General features: G+C 42.4%; 1 protein-coding gene and 1 non-coding gene across 2 annotated transcripts; both read left to right on the forward strand.

The window, feature by feature from the left end:
• On the forward strand, positions 1–14,878 carry LOC143521466 (G-protein coupled receptor 22-like). The gene is made up of 2 exons (XM_077014362.1): positions 1–705; positions 10,971–14,878. The coding sequence occupies exon 2, from the start codon at positions 11,104–11,106 to the stop codon at positions 12,565–12,567; it is 1,464 nt and encodes a 487-aa protein (XP_076870477.1). The 5' UTR covers positions 1–705; positions 10,971–11,103; the 3' UTR covers positions 12,568–14,878.
• A 2,390-nt stretch (positions 14,879–17,268) lies between these two features.
• Positions 17,269–17,341, forward strand: trnaf-gaa (transfer RNA phenylalanine (anticodon GAA)). The gene has a single exon. It is a non-coding gene; the product is annotated as a tRNA-Phe (tRNA).
• Positions 17,342–19,689: the final 2,348 nt, after the last annotated feature.

Genomic DNA, 19,689 nt, shown 5'->3' on the forward strand with positions numbered 1-19,689 from the left:
TACAACTGGGACGCGTCGCAGCCGCGAAATCTGCCCCCCCCCCCCCCAAAAAAAAAAGAAAGCGTGGGAAAATCCTCAGAACGACAAACAAATCGTTGCATCGCGCAACGACGCCAAGATCATCCGCTCATCAAGTCATGACACATTGCGTGCGAGTTGGACGGGCATGTCATCTTCAGCGACCAACAACCCACGGACACGTTCACCCTTGAGATGTCTCGGATGACCTTGCGTGGAATGTGCAGCACCTCCTTGTCTCCGCCTGCTCCGGGGAGCCTATACCCGCCCGACACCGCCTCCCTCGCAGCCTGCAGACACCGTCGTATTGGACAGCGCACGCGGAGCCCGTGTTCCAGGCTTGGCGAGCGCGCGCTGCTGCTCACCGCAGTGCATGTGGCTCCAAGTGCCACAGATACTACAGAGATACCTGCAGGTTGCTGGCCCACAAATACAGTGCAGTCATTCCTTTACGAAAGCCGTATAAGTCAGACGCGCACATTCGGACGTTTTTTTTTTGACAATATGCCACACTGCCTTTAGGCTGTTACAATGATATGATAAAAAAAAATTAAACTTGCAACGCAGCACATGATGTATTTTATGTTATATTCAATCTGAAAAGACGCCTGTTACGTCTTAGCTGTACGATTAACAGAGACACCTGTCCGGGAACGTAGCGGGAATCGTCCGCTCCAGGCTTGCGAGGTAAGTTATGCATAGTTGTAAACATTTTGGTTTGACGTTTACCAAATAGCATCATAGATGCGTTATAGGTTTAATGCATGAATTGTAGATTGTTATGCTATAGGTATACGATTTCGTCTTTATCCTGCACGGTGCCTGATTTCTGCATGTGCGTAATTGTCAGTGCTTGAACAGTGCTTGTCAGTGAAGTGTTTTCATTTTTAACACCTGAAATTTTATTTTTTTTAAACGTTTTTGGTTTTTTTCCATGTTTTCATTACCACAGATGGCTATTTTATACCTCCAAGGGTTACGGATTTCCGACCATGGCTCGTATTTCCACTTGAATAGCATCTGGTTGTAACTGGTGACAATCAGTAGGTTGTATCTGCATTAGTTGTGCGCAGTGATGTGTTCACCCACAGAGATTCTGTCAGCAGTTACAGCAGACGGTGCAGAGCAGAGAACTGTAGTCTTACAGTGATGGGAAGTTTTTTATTGACTGTTGAGACATTGCAGATCGATGTTTCATAATTTGCTACTTTTGTGTAGCGGAAAATGAAGAATTTGCTTTAGGTGCTGTTTTTGTTGTGTAGTTGATATTGTTTACTTTACCAGGCACGAGCGAGAATGCAATAGCAAAAATGTTACATGTAAACTGTATTACTAAATACTGGAAATCTTAGGGAAAATAATATAATGCTATTTATCACACTGATAATTTGTAAACATAATTTGTAATTTGGATGCATTAATTAGCATCACACACTTAACTTTATACGTTCGTGAATGGGAGCATCTATACGCGGCTGTAGCGGGTGGCTTTGTTTAGTGACTACAGAGGTGCAACTTCATGACCCAGAGATTATGTATTCATCTCAGAATCCCCTGGGACTCTCTCTTCCATGCTCTCTGAGGAGTCAGCAGGAAAACATTTTTATAACCGTTGAGTGAGACAGTTTGAAAAGTAAACAAGAGGAGGATGAATGTATGGAAAGGACTGAGCTTCAGGACCTCATTAGGTCTTTTTATGCAGGCGTACAGTATTACTGTAAAAGACAGAAAGTGCTGCCATATCTGGCATTATTGAATGATTTCACACAATGAAGATGTGCATGTGATGTATATAGTTTGCATACTTTGCAATATACTAGATATACTATACTAGTAATATACTATAGGCTACTAGAGTATAGTACATTGCTCATGTCTCTGTCACTCAACAGAGTCAATTTTCTAAGGCATAGAACTATGAATTAATATCAGGGTGATTCCCACCTTGCTTATGCTTTTCCTTCAGTTGTTTTGTCTTTATTTAAAACATATGAGGACTACAAGCATTCTGTTGTTCTGCAGGTAAACAAGAGGTGTTTACATGAGGAGTGGATAGTGCGATTAAAGAAGTCTCATCTTCTGTTTCTTACTTCAGATAGAAATATCATCAGAGAGAGAGAGAGAAAGTTCTAGAACAGCAAGGGCATATAGAAATAGAGCAAGAAAAGAGAGATAGAAAGAGAGAGAGCAAAAGTTACAATGATAGCTGCAAAAGAAATAAGGGGAAATCAGGAGATGAAAAGACAAATACAGCAGAAGAGATGGAGGGAGGGAGGGAGGGCAGGCTATGGAGAAAGGGATGAGGTGCCAAAGCAAAAGAGGGAAGCAGAATCCTGATGAAAGCATTGCTTGCCTGCGTGGCTTCCCTATGAATGGAAGTTAACCTCTTGACAGACAGAGACATCTATTACGACAAAAACATCACCTCATCTATCTCTTTCTCTCGCTCTCCCCCCCACCCCCCACCCCCTCTGTTGCCAGGAGATGAATTAGATTAATTGTGTTCTAATTGCCTCCGTCTGTAGATAAGAAACTTCATCATTTCAGGCAAATCGCTGAAGTCTCTTTCTCTCATTCTATGTCTCAATCTCTATGTGTCTCAGACTTACCACCCTATTTCATATTTGAATTTCCCTTTCTGTGAAGTTCTGGAAAGCCTAGGTTTGTGATTTTAATGTATGTCCATAACAGCACTGCACAAAATATCCATATACATTTCTGCAGCATCAGTGGTCACTTAGTGGCTGAAAGAGAAATGAACCCGTTATACTCATTCAACTGTGAGATTTACTTTTAATTTGGAGCATGACTCAATAAAGACAGATTTCACCCATTTTGCTAACTTTTGAACCTACAAGAGCTGACCTCAGAGGCCGAAACTTTCATAGAAACCTACCAAACAGCTTATTGTGGCTACGGATTTGTCATTTAACCATTTTCCCACGTCTGTCTTAATAGTGTCCTGTGATTCCATATCAAACAGCCATCTCACACTGTACTCACAGATACAAAGGGCAAACAAACAAACACCAACAAAAACCCCCTGAACGTTGATTCAGCAGATGGCTTCAAAGTCACATGACCTTTCTGAGCCGAGACACATCTTTGTCTGTATTTGTTGCCGCTGGCTGCGTGTGAATGACACTGATGACAGGTCTCTCATTGTAAACAGCAGGTGGAGCTTGCATTGAATAGCTATAACAGTTCTTGTCAGATCGTCAATAATCTGAAAGCATGAGACAAGATGCTAATCCCTCAGTTTTGTTGTTGTAATGCTCAGCTTGTGTTGGAATTATGAGATGTTATTCACTATTTTAATTGCTTGTCATTTTAAAATTAGCATATTTATATAAGCGAACCTTGTAACTGAGGTCAAAGCTCAACCTGAATGACTTCTGGTTTCCTTAAATGATTTTTCCACACAGCAGAAAATGCATCATCAATTCAGACATTGAGCTTTTGGGATTATGTGGAATTGTTGTATGTCTCTCCAGACCACAGCTCTGAAACAGTCCCTCCCTTTTGCAACCGTTTCCCTTGTTTTACAGTGACCAAAGTCATTAAGGCATATGGGTGCTCTGTCGCAGGGCATCTGGTGTCAAATGCATTATCTTCCCATGACTAAAGTCATAAAGCTGTCAGTTGTGTCCTGCAGGCAACGTACAGGTACTGTATGAGTGAAATATCTCAGCTTTGATCCACAGCCACTCCCTTTCTGCCTCATGCAGATGCATCAAGACTGGGCCACTGCAGTGGAGGAGTTAATGCCCTTTTCAGCCTCGGCTTTTCTCTGCACATTACTACATGTGCAGTTAGTTAGGACAGCATTGTGTAAATGGGTCTTCTGTTTCTCCACACTTTGGACAGAAAGGTCATGACTATTCCCAGTATTTTTGTGTGATCTCATACTGCACTTTTTTCTAAATGTGACTGGAAATGGCTGGAGTGCGTCTTGGCTTTCAAGTCGGCACGCGTGGCTATTTCTGTCCGGAAAAAAAAAAAAAAAAACACGAGCAAATCATAGTGATGAATCTTATCGGCACTGCAGAACTCGCTCAGAAAGAGGAAGCAGGGGGAAAATGTCCTGTAATTTTCATTGTATGCCGAAAGCACAGAATCTTTTATATGATCCAACTTCCATATTCAAGCAAGGAACAAAAAAGAGACGGCCATCAGCAAGTGTTACCAGCAGGGTGACTGCTGTGACCTGGTGTAAAGGTGGGAAGTGTGAATGAACATTGTAGCAAAAACACTTTGTTAGATACTGATCTAGGTAAATGTTAGGTTGCGGGGAAAATGCACGTTTAAATCAGCAGATCCAAAGAATACTCGGTCATGGATGCAAATTGAATATAAGCAGATATGCACCATGTTTTTGAGTTACAGATATCCACCTTGTGTTTGAGTTACACAATAAAGTTTTTGGATTTGTCCAATCAATCATTCGCCACACTGCTTTGTTGCTTTGAAACCACATCATATATATTAACAGCTTTGCCAAAGAACGTACAGTTCTGTTTCTGACTCCCGGTGGTTTGACAGAGAATGTGGATCTCAGTAACCCATTAGGTCGAAATATTGTGTCGTTGCACATTAGACTAAATGGACAGCAACACTAGAAGTTGTTGTGGAAGCAGCCATCTGAGTGTAACTGATGCAACAGGAGATCATTAGCTGGAGAATGGCATATGGAATTAAGCTGTGGCGGTTTATAGTGATGTTTCTATCATCAGTTAAGCATGCACACTGGCACGTTGCTTTATGGTGTGCCCAGTGATGGAACTGAGCTTCGTCTTATTTAGTCGTAGCAGTCATCAAGGAAGAGCATGTCATTAGAAAACATGATCTGCATGACTGCACCCCCCCCATGTAGTATTTTATGATGCAGGCATTTTGCAACACAAGGATGCAGAGTGGTCCCGTGTTTCACGGCTGATATTTGAGTATATGCTGTGATGAGATGTGGAGCTGCTCATTTGTGTGGGCTTCTCTCTCTCTCTCTTTCTCTCCTCTATGTCTTTCTGGGAGAGATTTACGAGTAGGAGGTGTGTGGAGAAACACAGAAGCAGAGGAGTTCAGCATAACACCGTACTTCCATTATTCCTGTCTGATTATCTCTCACTCTGTAATTGTCTTCGTTCTTTTCTCCTTCACTTGCTTCTGGGTACACGTTGCTTTTATATATCAACATTCCTGTAGATCAGAGGGGCTTGTGTGTGGCCTAAATCAAAGCAGTGTGCAGACTTACTGCTATTTGCCAATATATTTGGCAGTATAGTAGCTTGATGTCTCTTAACAGTCATGTTGTAATGTTGCTACCTGATACGCGTACCTGTTGTCACGTAATTTATGACATCCATTATCTTAAACATCATTACGTTCAGGAGCAAATCAAGAAAATCACTGCCTGCTGTGTTATACTCGTTTGCATTCGTGCATTCATCCTGGGAGAACTGGATCTTAATTGGTATGTGAAGAAAACGCATTTTAATTCCAAGAAGCCTTCTTAATGAGACTTGTAGAGGCTGTACCTTCCCAGAAGCTGGTGGCCCCCACACATCCTCAAAATTCACATCAAGCAAAAGGCCGCCTGCATTTCAGAAGGGTACAGATCTTTTCTCTTCTGTCTCCTGCCCGGATGAGCAAAGTGAGCAGGACAGCCATTGAAAAACTCCAGCATACTGCAATCTTTCGATCAGCGTAAGAAGACGAAGGTCATTGTTTCATGCTGCAGAAGAAATAAAAACATTGTTACAAAGGATGTCATTCTCCATACCTTTTTACTAAAGGAGAGGTACAAAGAAGGCACGTTCAAAACCACCGGCCATTCAAAAACAGACGAGTAACTGTTTTGCACTGTATAATGAACCTGACCCATTTATGGACTTCATGCAGAAAGAAATGCACTGGTGTGCACTCAGTTTCATACAGAGCAGCTAAAAGACTCTCAACTTATACAAAAGCTCTGAAAATGGAGCCCGCGTGAAGAACACCCTTAGAACTGAACCATGATGCCTGCTGAGAATGAGCAAGTTTGGATTTTTTTTTGTCCTTTGCTGTCTTTGTAGTTTTTGTGACATATAGTGATGACACTAAATCACACGCACACACACACACACACACGCACACACACACACGCACACACACACACACACACACACACACACACACACACACACACACACACACACACACACACAAAACATCTAATAGGTGGACTCAACCTTTCGCTGCAGACTTAAGACACTACCCTCAGAGAGTCTTTGATGCCAACATGCCTACTTGAAAGTACACTGATGAAAGGTGATCGATTATGTTGATGGCCGTCGCGGCGGGGTGGTACTCAGCCTCCTGCAACCAAGCCGTCGTTCTGGGTCTGAGAAGGTGTGATTAAAGTCGATTACCTGCAGCCCAAGACCCTCCAGACAGTTACCTACCTCCATGCCAGGGGACTTCATTAGGAAGTGTGTGTTAGCTGCGACTGCACCTGGGCCTCACGCGCACCACTCACACACACACACACACACACACACACACACACACACACACACACACTCCTGCGCGCTCATCAACAAGCCAGCAATCTGCACAGCACGGGGTCTGCATGCCCTGTCTTCTGCTGGATCCCTGTTGATGGGAAGAATATGAGGATGACAGAGACAATAAAGTATGTAGAAATGTGGGCGCTGGGGTGTTGTGGGTATTGATAGGCACTAAACAATCTGGTCCTGGAAGGTGTTTTGATATAGAGAGTAAATAGAGAGGTGGTGGTAAGATGCATCAGTTCACATGTAAAATTGAAGGGATGCAACACACTTTACCAGCAAGGAAATCAGCCCCATAAATGCAACAGTGCATCTTTTGTAATGTTGTGTAGCAGTTTTATCACAGTGCTGTGCTGTTGGTGCGTATTTCCAGAGCCGACTTCTCCTTGCAAGTCTTCCTGGAAGAGAAAAACGATAGTAATACATTTTTGCTCTTTTTGCTGAATTGCAAATTTATGCAACAGGGTTTTTGGTTGGCACCTACACACTTAGGAAACTGTAAGAAGCCCCTTCCTGTTTTGTCTCGGGTGGACCAATTCTCACTGCCTGTGCTTGGGCCGATCCTCCCAGGGGGTCAGAGGAAGGTTAGTCTGGATTGTTTCCCAGATAAAGACATTTCCTCCAGATCTTTAAGCCATCAGGAAATCAATGCCCACTTTCCCCTATTCTCTCATCTTCAAGGTCTGTGCAGAATAAAACTCCAGAGAATGTATGCTTCCTTCAATTGCACATTGGGTAGAAAACTTGAAACTGTGAGTGTGTAAGCAACATTTTGGGTTCTCAGAGGACCATAAGCCCCTGAGAATTCATGACTCCATTGAGACTCTGTGAGTGATCCTGCACCATTACAGATCAGCCCCTACACATCTTCAAGTCCAAGCATTTACTGGTTCAGACACACAGGCCTACAGTGCTGAGTTCAGAATTGCTCACACCCTATACTGTGCTTCATACTTCAAAATATCCGTTCTATCTTTGCCTTTATCCAAGTTTAACCAACTTCCACTAGGCCAGTCTCTTGCACACGTACTGTTAAAGCACGTCTTAACATAAAGCATTCTGGATGGCTTGATGTTGGTGTTCCCATCCTCTTTGGAACTGCCAATAATGTTGCGTTTTCAAGACAGCGCGGATGAAAGAGAGTGAGTGTGAAAGGCCAGTGGGAGCTCTCACTCTTCAGAGGGAGTTACAAACCCACAGCCACGTCCCATCTCTTCCCCAAGAGTGACGTGTTTACTTGAAACAAGATTGCCATACCATCACCCCCCACACCCCTTCATCCCACCCTTCACAGTGTCCTTACTTTGGAGTAGGAATTACTAATCCAATCCAGCTGTCAACCTCAGGACAGCTCAGAAACCATCAATAATGGAGAGAGGTGTCCTCGCTGGACACGTTGAATGCATTTTGTCAGGAGCTGCAATAAAACGGGGAGGATGGAGAACAAAGCCCTGAGCCCTCCTGTCACTTATTGTCTCCGTGTCCTCGTCTCTGACACAGCAAACATCAGGCAGTCCGCTCACGCGTGCTGCTGGCTCCACTACAAGCTGAGAGAGAGAGGGAGAGAGAGAGAGAGAGAGAGAGAGAGAGAGAGAGACAAAGTGCAGCATTCTGTCTTCCCTCACTCCTACATGACCCTCTGAACCACTCGACCCCCTGTACTGTCCCTTCTCCGCCACCAGCTCCTGCGTTCTGTGTGAATTTCTGTCCCTGGCTCGGCATTATCTTGACAAAATCAGCACAGTTAATTTTTTCCCTTGTCCCTGAGGCGAGCACACAGTTAAAACATTACTTTTAAAATTTCTTTAGGCTTTCCGCTGATGATTTTATAGTATCAAACAGTAAAAGCATAACGTGTGCTACAATCAGCTGCATCTGGCCTCCCATAAAGATCGCCCCTAGCCCTGTTGCTATGGCAACAATAATAGAAGTGAACAGTAGGCTATCAGTCTCACAAAATGTTTGTTTGATGCATGCAATTCATAAGTGCAAAATGTTTGTACTAGTTTGACGATGGAACAAGCGATTGTATTACAGCCTTACCAGTCTGTTTTTTTTTTTTTTGTCTGCCATTACGTTGATTTGTGTAGACTCCGTGCAGAAGAAGGCAATATGGATCAAACTGAATCTAGAGCTTTAATACGAGGCTCTTCCTCAGCCTTCGAACTCCCTGGAGTATGGAGTCATGTTCTGCACACACAACGCCTGCGACATGCTTGCTCACCACTTCCCATTAACCAAAAATGAATCATGTATTCCTTTGCTGTGCGGTTAGTATAGCTTTTCATCTTTCATGACGTGATTTGCATGTGATGTTTTGCTTGATTGTCAAAACAAACGTGCTGTAGACAACTGCAGAAGCTGCTGGTTGCTGGGACTTTTGTCTTGTATTTTTTTTATTAAAAAATCCCTCCTGGCCGTTGCATCCTCCTTCAGCACTGACGTCATCTTTGTTCGTGTGCCAGGCTGCTGAAGGCTTCGATAACATGCTACACGTCACTAAGATCTAATGTCGTAATCAACTCAGAACTTTCTCAGAGTGCTGCTGCCTAATTGCGCTAAAGTGGATCTTGATACTCGATCGCTGAGTGGATCTTATTTGGCTACTCAGACAGCAGCCTGAGTCTGACAGCCACTAAAAACGTTTCCTACTGTAAAATACATGCAAGTGTAAAAAAAGAGTGCTTGTCTCAGCAGCATGCGGAATGTCACACATATATTACGGGCAAACGCACAGAGATGTTCCCTAGTGTTTCAGTGTGACTATGGGCTGTAATGCTTATGTTTCAGGAGCGATAACAGAAGTGATTCAACTGAAAGCACTTTGAATTGCAAATTGATATTCTGGACTTCAGCCATTACTTGAAGATTTGGAATAAAAACACACATTTGCAGATAATGAGTCACTTCACTTTAATAGGCATGTGTTTTCATATTTGTATCACATTCAAGTCAAGTCAAGTCAAGTCAGCTTTATTTTTATAGCACATTTAAAAGACATCCAGTGTCGACCAAAGTGCTGAACAAGAATTAGAGTTGCATAAAGAGCAACATGTAAGCTTTAAATAGAAAATTTAAAACTAGGTATAAAAGGAAATGTAAAATACACATACAAAAAAAATACAATTCAAACAATTCTGACCTTTTGCATTATTTATATTTGCTCATTACTTATTTATTACATATGCTTTGTATGCAAAGTGCACAATAAGTGTTGTAATTGTTTGAGTGTGTATTCAGCATGCCTCTATGCTTAATCAGTACTTATATACTACTACTACTAATAATAATCAGTACTAAGTTCTGATTAGATGATTGAGTGTGCTCTTTATGAGCACAGCTTTTGGTTGTGTCACAGGAATTGTGTTGGAAACCCAAAGGAAGGAGATTTTTATATATTTATATTCACATGTCTGTGTAACAGTTGTAAAATCCTTTGTAATAATAAATGGAAAGGGCTTAGTGGCTTGGCTGAAAATGGAATGGGTTCAGTGATTTGGCCATAAAATGACTGGGATTAGTGGCGTGGTCGTAAATTGGCTGGGTTAAGAGAATCTGAATGGCTGTGAATGGGAAGGGCTTAGTGACTTGGCTGTAAATGGACTTGGCTTAGTGGCCTGACTGTAAAAGTACTGGGCTTAGTGGCCTGACTGTAAAAGTACTGGGCTTAGTGGTTTAGCTGTACTAGCTCCAGAGACTTTTCTGTGTTTGGAAAACCACCACACTGAGCTCGACTGGCAGCTTTCGTAGCCGCAGGCGATATGTTTTTTCCGTAGACTGTAACATCTGCAGCTCAGTGTGCTATAGGTGTGTGGCAGGTTTGATGACAGAGTGGCACGCAAGAACTGGCAAATGGCACGGAGTGAAGAAAACAATACAGGAAACTGTGAGTGCAACAAAGGGATCAAGAGGAAAGGTCTAAGATGATTTCTGTATCAACACGTATCCTAAGGCAATAAAAAAAAAATCAATGGTTACTTTAGTCATTACATGCCTGTAGAAATACAATACAGGAACTGAGTTATTTAGCAATGATTTATCAAGGAGACAGCAGGTCTGGTGATATCAGTGCCATTTTAAGTCTACACATTTAGGTTACGCACTAACATCAGCAGTAACCTTCCTCTGACAGCCAAGGCAAAATCAAGAGAGCGTAGATTGTTAGTGTGAAAATTACATCCTGACACACCAGCAGTCGTCCTTTTACAGGGAGAGCGAGCTAATCAGACTTCTTTCTTCAAAGACCAGGGATTACATCAATTAAGCTTTGCTTCCCTTCCCGTGTCTTTCCTTTTAGTACATGTGTCTATGATCATAGTTAACTCTTTCCTTTGCCCGGCTTCTCACCGTCTTCGTTTGCATAAGGTGTGTTTTTCCGCTAAATCTCCTTGTGGCTTTTCTTTCCAGGACTCCGTCTCTCATCGACTGCAGTGCTTACGGCATGAAACCTCATCATGCTATGGGCTTGTCGCCATGCTCTTGCCTAAGGGGCATCAGGAGCTGTGGAAGCGTGTGAGGTCACCACCCCCACAAGCCTGCCATGGGTACGGAGAGCTACACACAGCAGCTGGAGACCAGCGATGGAGCTGGGACATTGGCCAGCCTCACGGGCCTGGACGGACCAATGGGGGCGAGCGCTGCCACTGGCTGGTATATGCCTTATCCAATCAGCTTCCAGGTGTCTCTTACCAGTGTCCTCTTGCTGGAGCTGATTCTGGGCTTCAGTAGTAACTTGACAGTGCTGGTGCTTTACTGTTCACAGTCCAACTTGGTGGATTCGGTCAGTAACATGGTCACGGTTAACCTCCACGTCCTGGACATCGTCGTATGTGTGCTGTGCATGCCGTTAAGTGTCGTGGTGGTCCTGCTGCCGACGGGTCGCAACCTGGCGCTGGTCTGCTGCTTCCATGAGGCCTGTGTCACGTTCGCCAGCATCTCCACGGCCGTTAACGTGCTCGTCATCAGCCTGGACCGCTATGACATCTCTGTGCGGCCGGCTAACCGGTTTCTCACTCCCAGGTGGGCAGCACTCCTGCTAGCCGCCGTATGGGCCGTGTCCCTCGCGGTCTTCTTCATCCCCTTCATCGAGGTGGACTTCTTCTCCTCGGAGCCGGAGAACGGGCAGGACGGAGGCTCCTCGGCCCCAACCTGGCGTAACCGAACACTTCTGTGCGTGGGGGGCCAGGGTTACCACACAGGTCTCGGGATGTATTACCACATCCTGCTGCAGGTTCCCACCTTCTTCGCCACGCTGGTGGTCATGCTCTTCACCTACTCAAGAATCCTCCGCGCGCTGAACATTCGCATCGGTTCACACATGAGGAAGAGCCAGCACCGCACCGGGCCCACCTGCAGGGGGCGCCGCAGAAGACGGAAGAAAAAGGGCAGCTCAGCGGACGTAGAGGGAGGGGAGCAAACGACAAACAAGACCAAGCACCTCACGCATCCTCCTCTCATGTCTTCCCCCACCCTGACCCCTACAGCCACGTCACCCCCAGCCCAGTCCTCCACCCCACTGGTGAGCGCTAGCACAGCGACTACACCCGCTCCTGTTGTGGGAGTGCAGGCGTCGGTTTCAGCCATCATCGCTCTGCGCAGAGCGGTCAGGCGGCACCGAGACCGACGCGAGCGTCAACGTCGGGTCTTCAGGATGTCTCTCATCATCATCTGCAGCTTTCTGGGCTGCTGGGCACCTATTTCTGTGATCAACATCCTCATCGTCACCCTGGGTCCCAGCGACGGTTTGGTTCGAACACGGCTGTGGTTCTTGGCCATGGCGTACGGAACCACCATATCCCATCCACTGCTGTACGCCTTCACGCGGCAAAAGCTCCGTCGAGCACTCAGGGCCAAGGTGAAGAAGCGTGTGGTGTCCTTGCTGCAAGTGGACCCGTCCCCAGGCGGAACCGTCATCCACAACTCCTGGGTGGAGCCACGGCAGGGGCGCAAGTTTCGTTTGGATGGCAGTGATGCTACTGACAGGTGTCTAACAGAACCACTATGAAATGAAGCAACATGCCCTTTGGTTTACCTATGAATCCAACATGGAAGGACCCATGGATGAGAAATGGCGATGTAGATCCATCAGGCAGAATCTGAAGTGTACTGTCCAGTTCCAAAGTCATAGATCAAAAAGATGAGAAACATACATCCAAATATAAATGATAAAGTGAAGATGAACAGAGCCAGTGGCTGAAGAATTGTTAGTGGGATAAACCTTTTGTTTTAACTTTGTATGGTCAGACAGTTATGCATTGATTGACACGATGACAATGACAAATTACATTTGATTTGTCTGTACATTATTATTGTACATTATTTTTAATCTGAAAGTGATCAGCTATATTACTGACAAATTTATTTTAAATAAATGTTTGATTTATAATATGCATTTTGTGCATACCAGAACCAATTTATTTTCTGTATTTTATGTAATATACTAAATGTAATTATGCAAGAAAATTTTTTCTTTCATTGGAAATAATTCCATATGTCATATTTTCAATAACTGTATGTATGTAATAGTCAGTAATAAGCTAATCTGCAATACTTGCCAATTCAAATGGGGCATGGTGCAGGTGTGTCGATTAAGCAGCTCATTTGTTTGCTAACTAGCAGTCTTGTTTGAGGTAGAACATAGAAGCCACCTCTGGACCTCCATATCAACTGCTGTTTAGGACATTTTACTACCACCAGCAAAACGTGGTTGACGAAGAGAAGACTGAAGCAAAATCTCTCTTATTTAGATTGGTCCTTGGCCTCCTCCTCACACACCTACACGTTTTTACATGGCGAGTTAGACCTGGACATTCAGCTCTTAACAGCCTTGCACCACAGTGTGTGGACTTACTACAAGTGCTTTTTTACGTAAAGGTAACTTTGTCTTTGAGAGCACTCATGAAAGCACTAATATTGTACAACGGTTATTTTCAGTAAACGAAATGAACATGCAGCAATTATAATGTCATGTAAATGCATGAAAAAGCACCCTGTGCTATCTTCTTTTGCTACGGTACATCTAACTGTTAAGAAGCTGGACCAAACGTTTAGTCTTATCAAGGGTTACCATGGTGTTGAATATGATTTTTGGCTGTATAGAAGCATTTGTGGAGTGCAAGTGTTTCTAACATGTTGCATCATCTGTCACGGTTTGGTTCTGTAAAGAAAGTGTTTGATGAGCTGTATGATGAGTTCCTTTACTGATTTAGTTTTGGTCGATATACATTTCTGATACCTCAATATGAGAATGTCCAAGAAGTACATTTTGGTCTACACTAGCTAATGCTGGATTCTCATTAACATATAACTGTGTGGAGTCAGTTTCCCCTAGTGTGGATCTCTCAGTGTGGGTGTACATGCTCTAAAAAGATTGCACAAATCAGTATGAGAGAGATGCATTAACATGTATTAGATTCAGGTTCAAGTGTATAGTAGATGTTAATCGCTGTACATACTTTACATGTTTTCTAGCCACTGTGTAGTGAGTGCTAAGTCTACAAGGACTATACAATGTTTACGGTGTCAGGATCTCAACAAACACAAACCTAGGCAGGTCCACACCAGAGCTGGAGCTCGAGGTATTTAAAGATCTCCTCAATGTAGGAGAACACTTCCTATGCTCTTTCAGCATAATCTCAGTAGAAAAAGCTGATTTATTAATTGGGCTCAATATCATCTATGGATAAACATGTTGTCAATAAATCCTAACTTTGTATAGTTTGTTTTTGTGTGTTGTTATATGTGTGTAAGATAGTAATACAGGAATTGGGATCAGGTTGTTTGGCTCTTATTGAGACTTCATTACAGGGGATAAACTCTGAATGACACAAGTGCATTCACTTGCCTAGTTCCTACAGGCCTTGTAATAAGGTACCTGAACAGCTCTGAAGCCAGGGAACAATCCCCACAAGGCTCTAAGCCCCTCCCCAGACTGATCACACATTGGCCTTGTCCTCTGGAGTCCATGAGGGGCTGCAAAGATCAGATGGGGGTGTGGAAGATATTTTACACCATTACCAGTGACTATACTGGTTTACTATACAGTCATATTAGGTATTTATCACAATTTTCTTTATCCAGCACTCACTGGTTGTGTCAAGTCAGACACACATCCTTTGACCATGCACTGCACGTTCTATAATATTGCAATTTCTGTATAATACTGTCGTTGTGCTGTTTTCATGTATGTTTAGTATGCCTGTATCAATAAATTGGACAGCTTTGGTTAGTATGTAAATGATTTACAATGTCTGATCCAAAAGGTTTTGAATTGTGTGGATTCAAAGCTTTGTTGATCAATAAAGAAATGATTAAGAAAACTACACAACTGGAACACAGTATCAATAAGCAAGGACTAAGAACAATAAAAAACCATAAAGACCACATTCAGTAAACATCTCCAGTTTCCACCACAATATTTTAAACTCCGAGCATCTCTGAGTTTGTCTGTGTGGGATCCACAGCCTGTGTGTACAGTAGTAGAACAGGAGAGCAGTGTGTAGGCTGTAGCTCTAGGGAGATGCAAAATGAAGGAAGGACACAAACACACGCAATCTCTCTTTCCCTCTCTCTCTCTCTCTCCCTCCCTCCTCCTCTCTTGCTTGCTCTCTCTCCCTTTTTCCCTCCATCTCTCTCTTCCTGTTTCTCCCTCACTCTCCCTCCCTCTCTCTCTCTCATATGCCCATACTTATATTTAAATTTTCTCTGGGGCATGGCATGAAAGCAGCACTGTTGAATTAAGCCATGCTTCTGACATACTCCTCTTGAGTTTTCAGCTTAGCTCCACAGATTGTAGACTATAGCTCAGAGCAGACCAACATTATGGTGTGAAGATGCCCTGTGGTTTTTGTAGTTTCATTCCCCTCACCCTTAAATTTCATGTTTTTAGATAAAGAGTATTTTTCTTGTTGATTTTATTTATTTATTTTTTTTGTGAACTCAGCATGTTACTGATCTTTTCACACCCGTACAGTAGGAAAAAATCACAAGGGCAGAACAGGATGAAGAAATAAAACAAATAAACGAGACAAGCAAGACAACTTCAGCTAGATTTAGCCCAAGTGCCAACGGTATGGGTTCTAACAAACACGTATCCCCTGTTTAATAACGTGAGCCTTATTACTGAAAACACGCTATAGAGGCTAGTTTGTAGAGGCTAGTTTTTTTTACTGATGTATTTCAGTTTCACACCTTCCTTAATAAAATATGGCTCATTTTGTTTAGCTTTCATGTGAATTGGTACCTAATACTTGCGAGTCTTGTTTAAACAGCCAAATCGTTCCACTGGGCAAAGTGGAAAATATACATTCAATCAGAAAGTCACTGGCTATGTGATCTAATCATTAGTAAATGTATCTACAAACATTTATAAAAGTAGGCTACAAATGTAACTTCAATTTAGCTAATTAGAGATAGAGGAAAATATAAATTCTTAGATGTAATTCATGACTATAAATATCAGCAGTAAAAAACTAAATACGACTACTCCTATAGACTGCAATAGACCTGTCTAGATTAAAGACAGAGAAGTGTCAGTGGTTTTTCGACTGAAACATAATTTCTTCTGCTTTGAGTCTCGTTGGTATAGTTGCCAGGTTCGCGGTTTTCACGCCAAATTGGGCTTGTTTGAAAATCCAGCCGCGGGTAAAAATTCTGGGGTCGCGGGGTGCGGTTTTTTGGGCTACTTCTGAGTTGGGCTATCGCGGGAGTTACAAGTCAAGACTAAGGATCGATCGCGATATAATAGTCAATTTGTCTCAATTTTACACTGCCCCCCATCCCCCCGGTCGACAGCTTACACTCAACGCAACCCCCCCGTCAACAACTTTAGGGTTTGGGCTAGTTTAGGATTCTGAAGGGCGGGTTTTACACTGAATTTGTGCGGGATATTTTTGTAGGACCTGGCAACCCTGCTCGTTGGTGAGACGCTTCTGTCACACGTTTTGGGATAAACCACATACGAGGTGCAGCAAAGGCAACGCACACGACTGAGGGAGCTTCAAAACTACTGACACTGTCTGTTCTCTTCTTCCTAAAGGTGAGTACAGGTCAGTGGCGTTGTAACGAGTGTTGATAACGGACTGTATCCACTTTTTACCTAGAAAACAACAGGTGCGTACATAACAGAGCTCGTAGTGTTTGTGCACGTATACATGAGCAACGTCGCTGTGGCCCACCTCCTCCAACCGGGCCAGAGTCCTGCAGCACATCACCAATTATGTTTATATCGAAGTTTGTGATTGTTTAATGTGCTGTTCGCTTAGCTTGAGTTCACCCCGGTAATTTCGTCAAACGCGCATGTGCATGAGATGAAAACACCGATTTCCAGTTAGGACGAGATTATTTCAATAAACAATTTGTGTCAAGTTTGCTAAATGCTAAACAAAAATATGAAGATGAACAGAGGATGTTTTTTTAACAGAGTAGGCAAACCTTGCCCGACACCCGGGGAGCAGTTGGGGTTAGATGCACCTCAGTCATGGCCTCAGGCCTGGGAATCGAACCCAGGACCCTCTGGTCACAAGACTGGTACCACCACACCAGAACATGATTAAAGCCCACACTGTTTGTGTGTGACAGTTACAATAAATCTGAGCAGATGTAAAATGTGTGGCTAAGTGAGTTAATAGTATAAAAAACACTAGGTAAAATGTTTCTTTTATAGTTTATATATCAGTGTTTCTTGGATATATATTTACTTCAGGAAGCCGAAATAGCTCAGTTGGGAGAGCGTTAGACTGAAGATCTAAAGGTCCCTGGTTCGATCCCGGGTTTCGGCAGGAAATGGTCTTTTCTTCTTTCTTTCTTATTCTGTAGCAATTACACCGCCTCCAATCTAATATTTGATCCTCCATCCAGTAATGTTAATATTCAGCCACTATTCCGAACATAATATTGCAAATCAATCAGATCATAATACATTCTTCAGTCCGTAGCCGTATATCACTGTCTATGTACGAACATGCTGTATGTTAAATCGACTTCTTCGACCTGTCTGTTACCATTACAACCATATGATGTCTTATATACTGTATATATATACATACATACAACGAATATATACAAATAATACAAATTTAGGTGGGAAAAGCATTAAAAATTAAATTATTAATTACCTAAGTATGCCGCTGGGAGGCGCAAGAGCTTGACAAACAGAAAGCGGACAAGCGCTCATAACGTGTGTGTGAAAAATACTGTTAAGCGCAATCAAGTACGCATTACTGCAGGCTGGATCAGCTCCAAATAGGAGGGACTAAACTCCAAACAGGTCGACCTTAACTCCAAATGGGCGTGGCCTTCTCTTAGATCAGTTGTTCATTTTTTTTGTGCTATAGTTAGTTACTTAAATCAGGATAGCATTAAAAAAAAAAAAAACCTATGTTTTTGCTTTAGCGAACCGTACAATACTATTAAATATAAATACATTTAAATGGTGTACCTATTTTCTTGATGCTATGAAATGTTTGATTTTAAATGTAAGTAATAGTGTTATGCACAGCAAATGCAGAATGCCTACATGCACATAGTAATTGTTCGTTCTTGTGTAAAAACCAAAAACTTAATGGGACCTTGCATTCAAATTAAATGCAAACCATAAATGTTCATTTATGAAAAGAGATGGGAGAGAACATTCCAGAGGGAATGACTACACAGCCTTGCAGAATAAGTCCCTCCTTGCATGGCACAACCGTCTCTAGTCTGCACAATGAAGAAAGAGGTAGGGTGGCATAAAGAACCATTTCTCAATAAAATGATTTTGTTATACAAAAAGTTGATGACAATGCGTTTGTTGACTAATGTCCATAAATGATATAAATCATTGGTTTCTGATGCATACCCATTGATCACGAGCTGAATTAATTAAAATGAATTTAAAATTAGTATTCTGCCTTCCTCCCGAAGACGGCCCCCACCGCCGGCGGTGCTGACGGATTTGATGAGGAATTAAATTTAAAGTTTAGTCGAAAACTAAACATGTAAACAGTTAACGTGAAATCTAAACAGAGTACTGATTACGATGCGGATTAAACCAGGATATAACCCACGAACTATTAGACGCGTTTAGTAAGTAAAATGGACATCGCGATCTGTAAAGCAGGGCTATGTGTTGAATTAACTCAATATAAAAGTGAACAATAGTTTTATTGTATCATCAGGATAACTGTGGTTTCGTTAATACAGCATGTTTACACATTCCTATGTCCCGGAAAACCCACCAAACTTCTCAAAGTTTTCCGAGTTCCGCCCTGCCTTCTAGAGAGTTGTCCCTCCCATTTGGAGTTATGCCACGCCCATTTGGAGTTATGCCACGCCCATTTGGAGGTTTTCCAGCCTGCAGTAATACCCTTCTCAGCGCAATGGTTGTCATTTGATACAGGCTTTTTTTCTAACGCTAAACAAAAAAATAAAAGTTATTGAAAACGTTGCACAAATTATTATTCAGATATAAACCTCGACCTCACTCGCCGATATATTTAATCTTTGTTTATATTTCCAGTTCAATTTCCAGTTTCCTGTCATTGTTATTGAAATTTAAAAAGCTATTTATGATGGTTATGAAGCATGCAGTATAATAATTGAACTTGGATAAAAACTAAATTAGCATACAAAACCTCATGTGCTTTTGCTGTTCTGACCTTAGTTCCCCCCACAATACATAAACATACTAAAATGAATGAAAGGGCAATTAAACATAGCTATAAAATATTGTTAGCTTACCTTAAATAACCCACAAAATGACAGGACCCACAAAGAAGTTCTGCCGTGCACATGATCAAAGAAGTTTCACGTTCAACAGTGGACAACAGCATTTATGCAGCTCACAGGCTGCACTCATCTGCAGTCAGATATTTTGTTTTTACAACCAATTACTAATGTTTTTTTTTTATTATTTTTGTAAAAGAGCTTTGTGGGTTTATGTACCTAAAGATAAAATCACAAAGATTTCCGGTTGCCATGGAATTTGGATGAATTGCAACATTATCTTAATTTCAAATATGTGAAAGAGAGGGAGCAGGCAGTTTTATTTGTGTTTTCGAGGATGAGGCTAGATAGTAAACAGATACTGGTCTACACAAATCAGGAGAGATACAACATTTATTTTGAACGCCACAAAAAATGCCTATGG

Source organism: Brachyhypopomus gauderio, chromosome 8, assembly GCF_052324685.1.
Source record: "Brachyhypopomus gauderio isolate BG-103 chromosome 8, BGAUD_0.2, whole genome shotgun sequence".
Taxonomy (NCBI): domain Eukaryota; kingdom Metazoa; phylum Chordata; class Actinopteri; order Gymnotiformes; family Hypopomidae; genus Brachyhypopomus; species Brachyhypopomus gauderio.

What these genes read in the sequence shown, in the direction of transcription:
- LOC143521466 (XM_077014362.1), top strand. Translation starts at nt 11,104, where the DNA reads ATGGGTACGGAGAGCTACACACAGCAGCTGGAGACCAGCGATGGAGCT.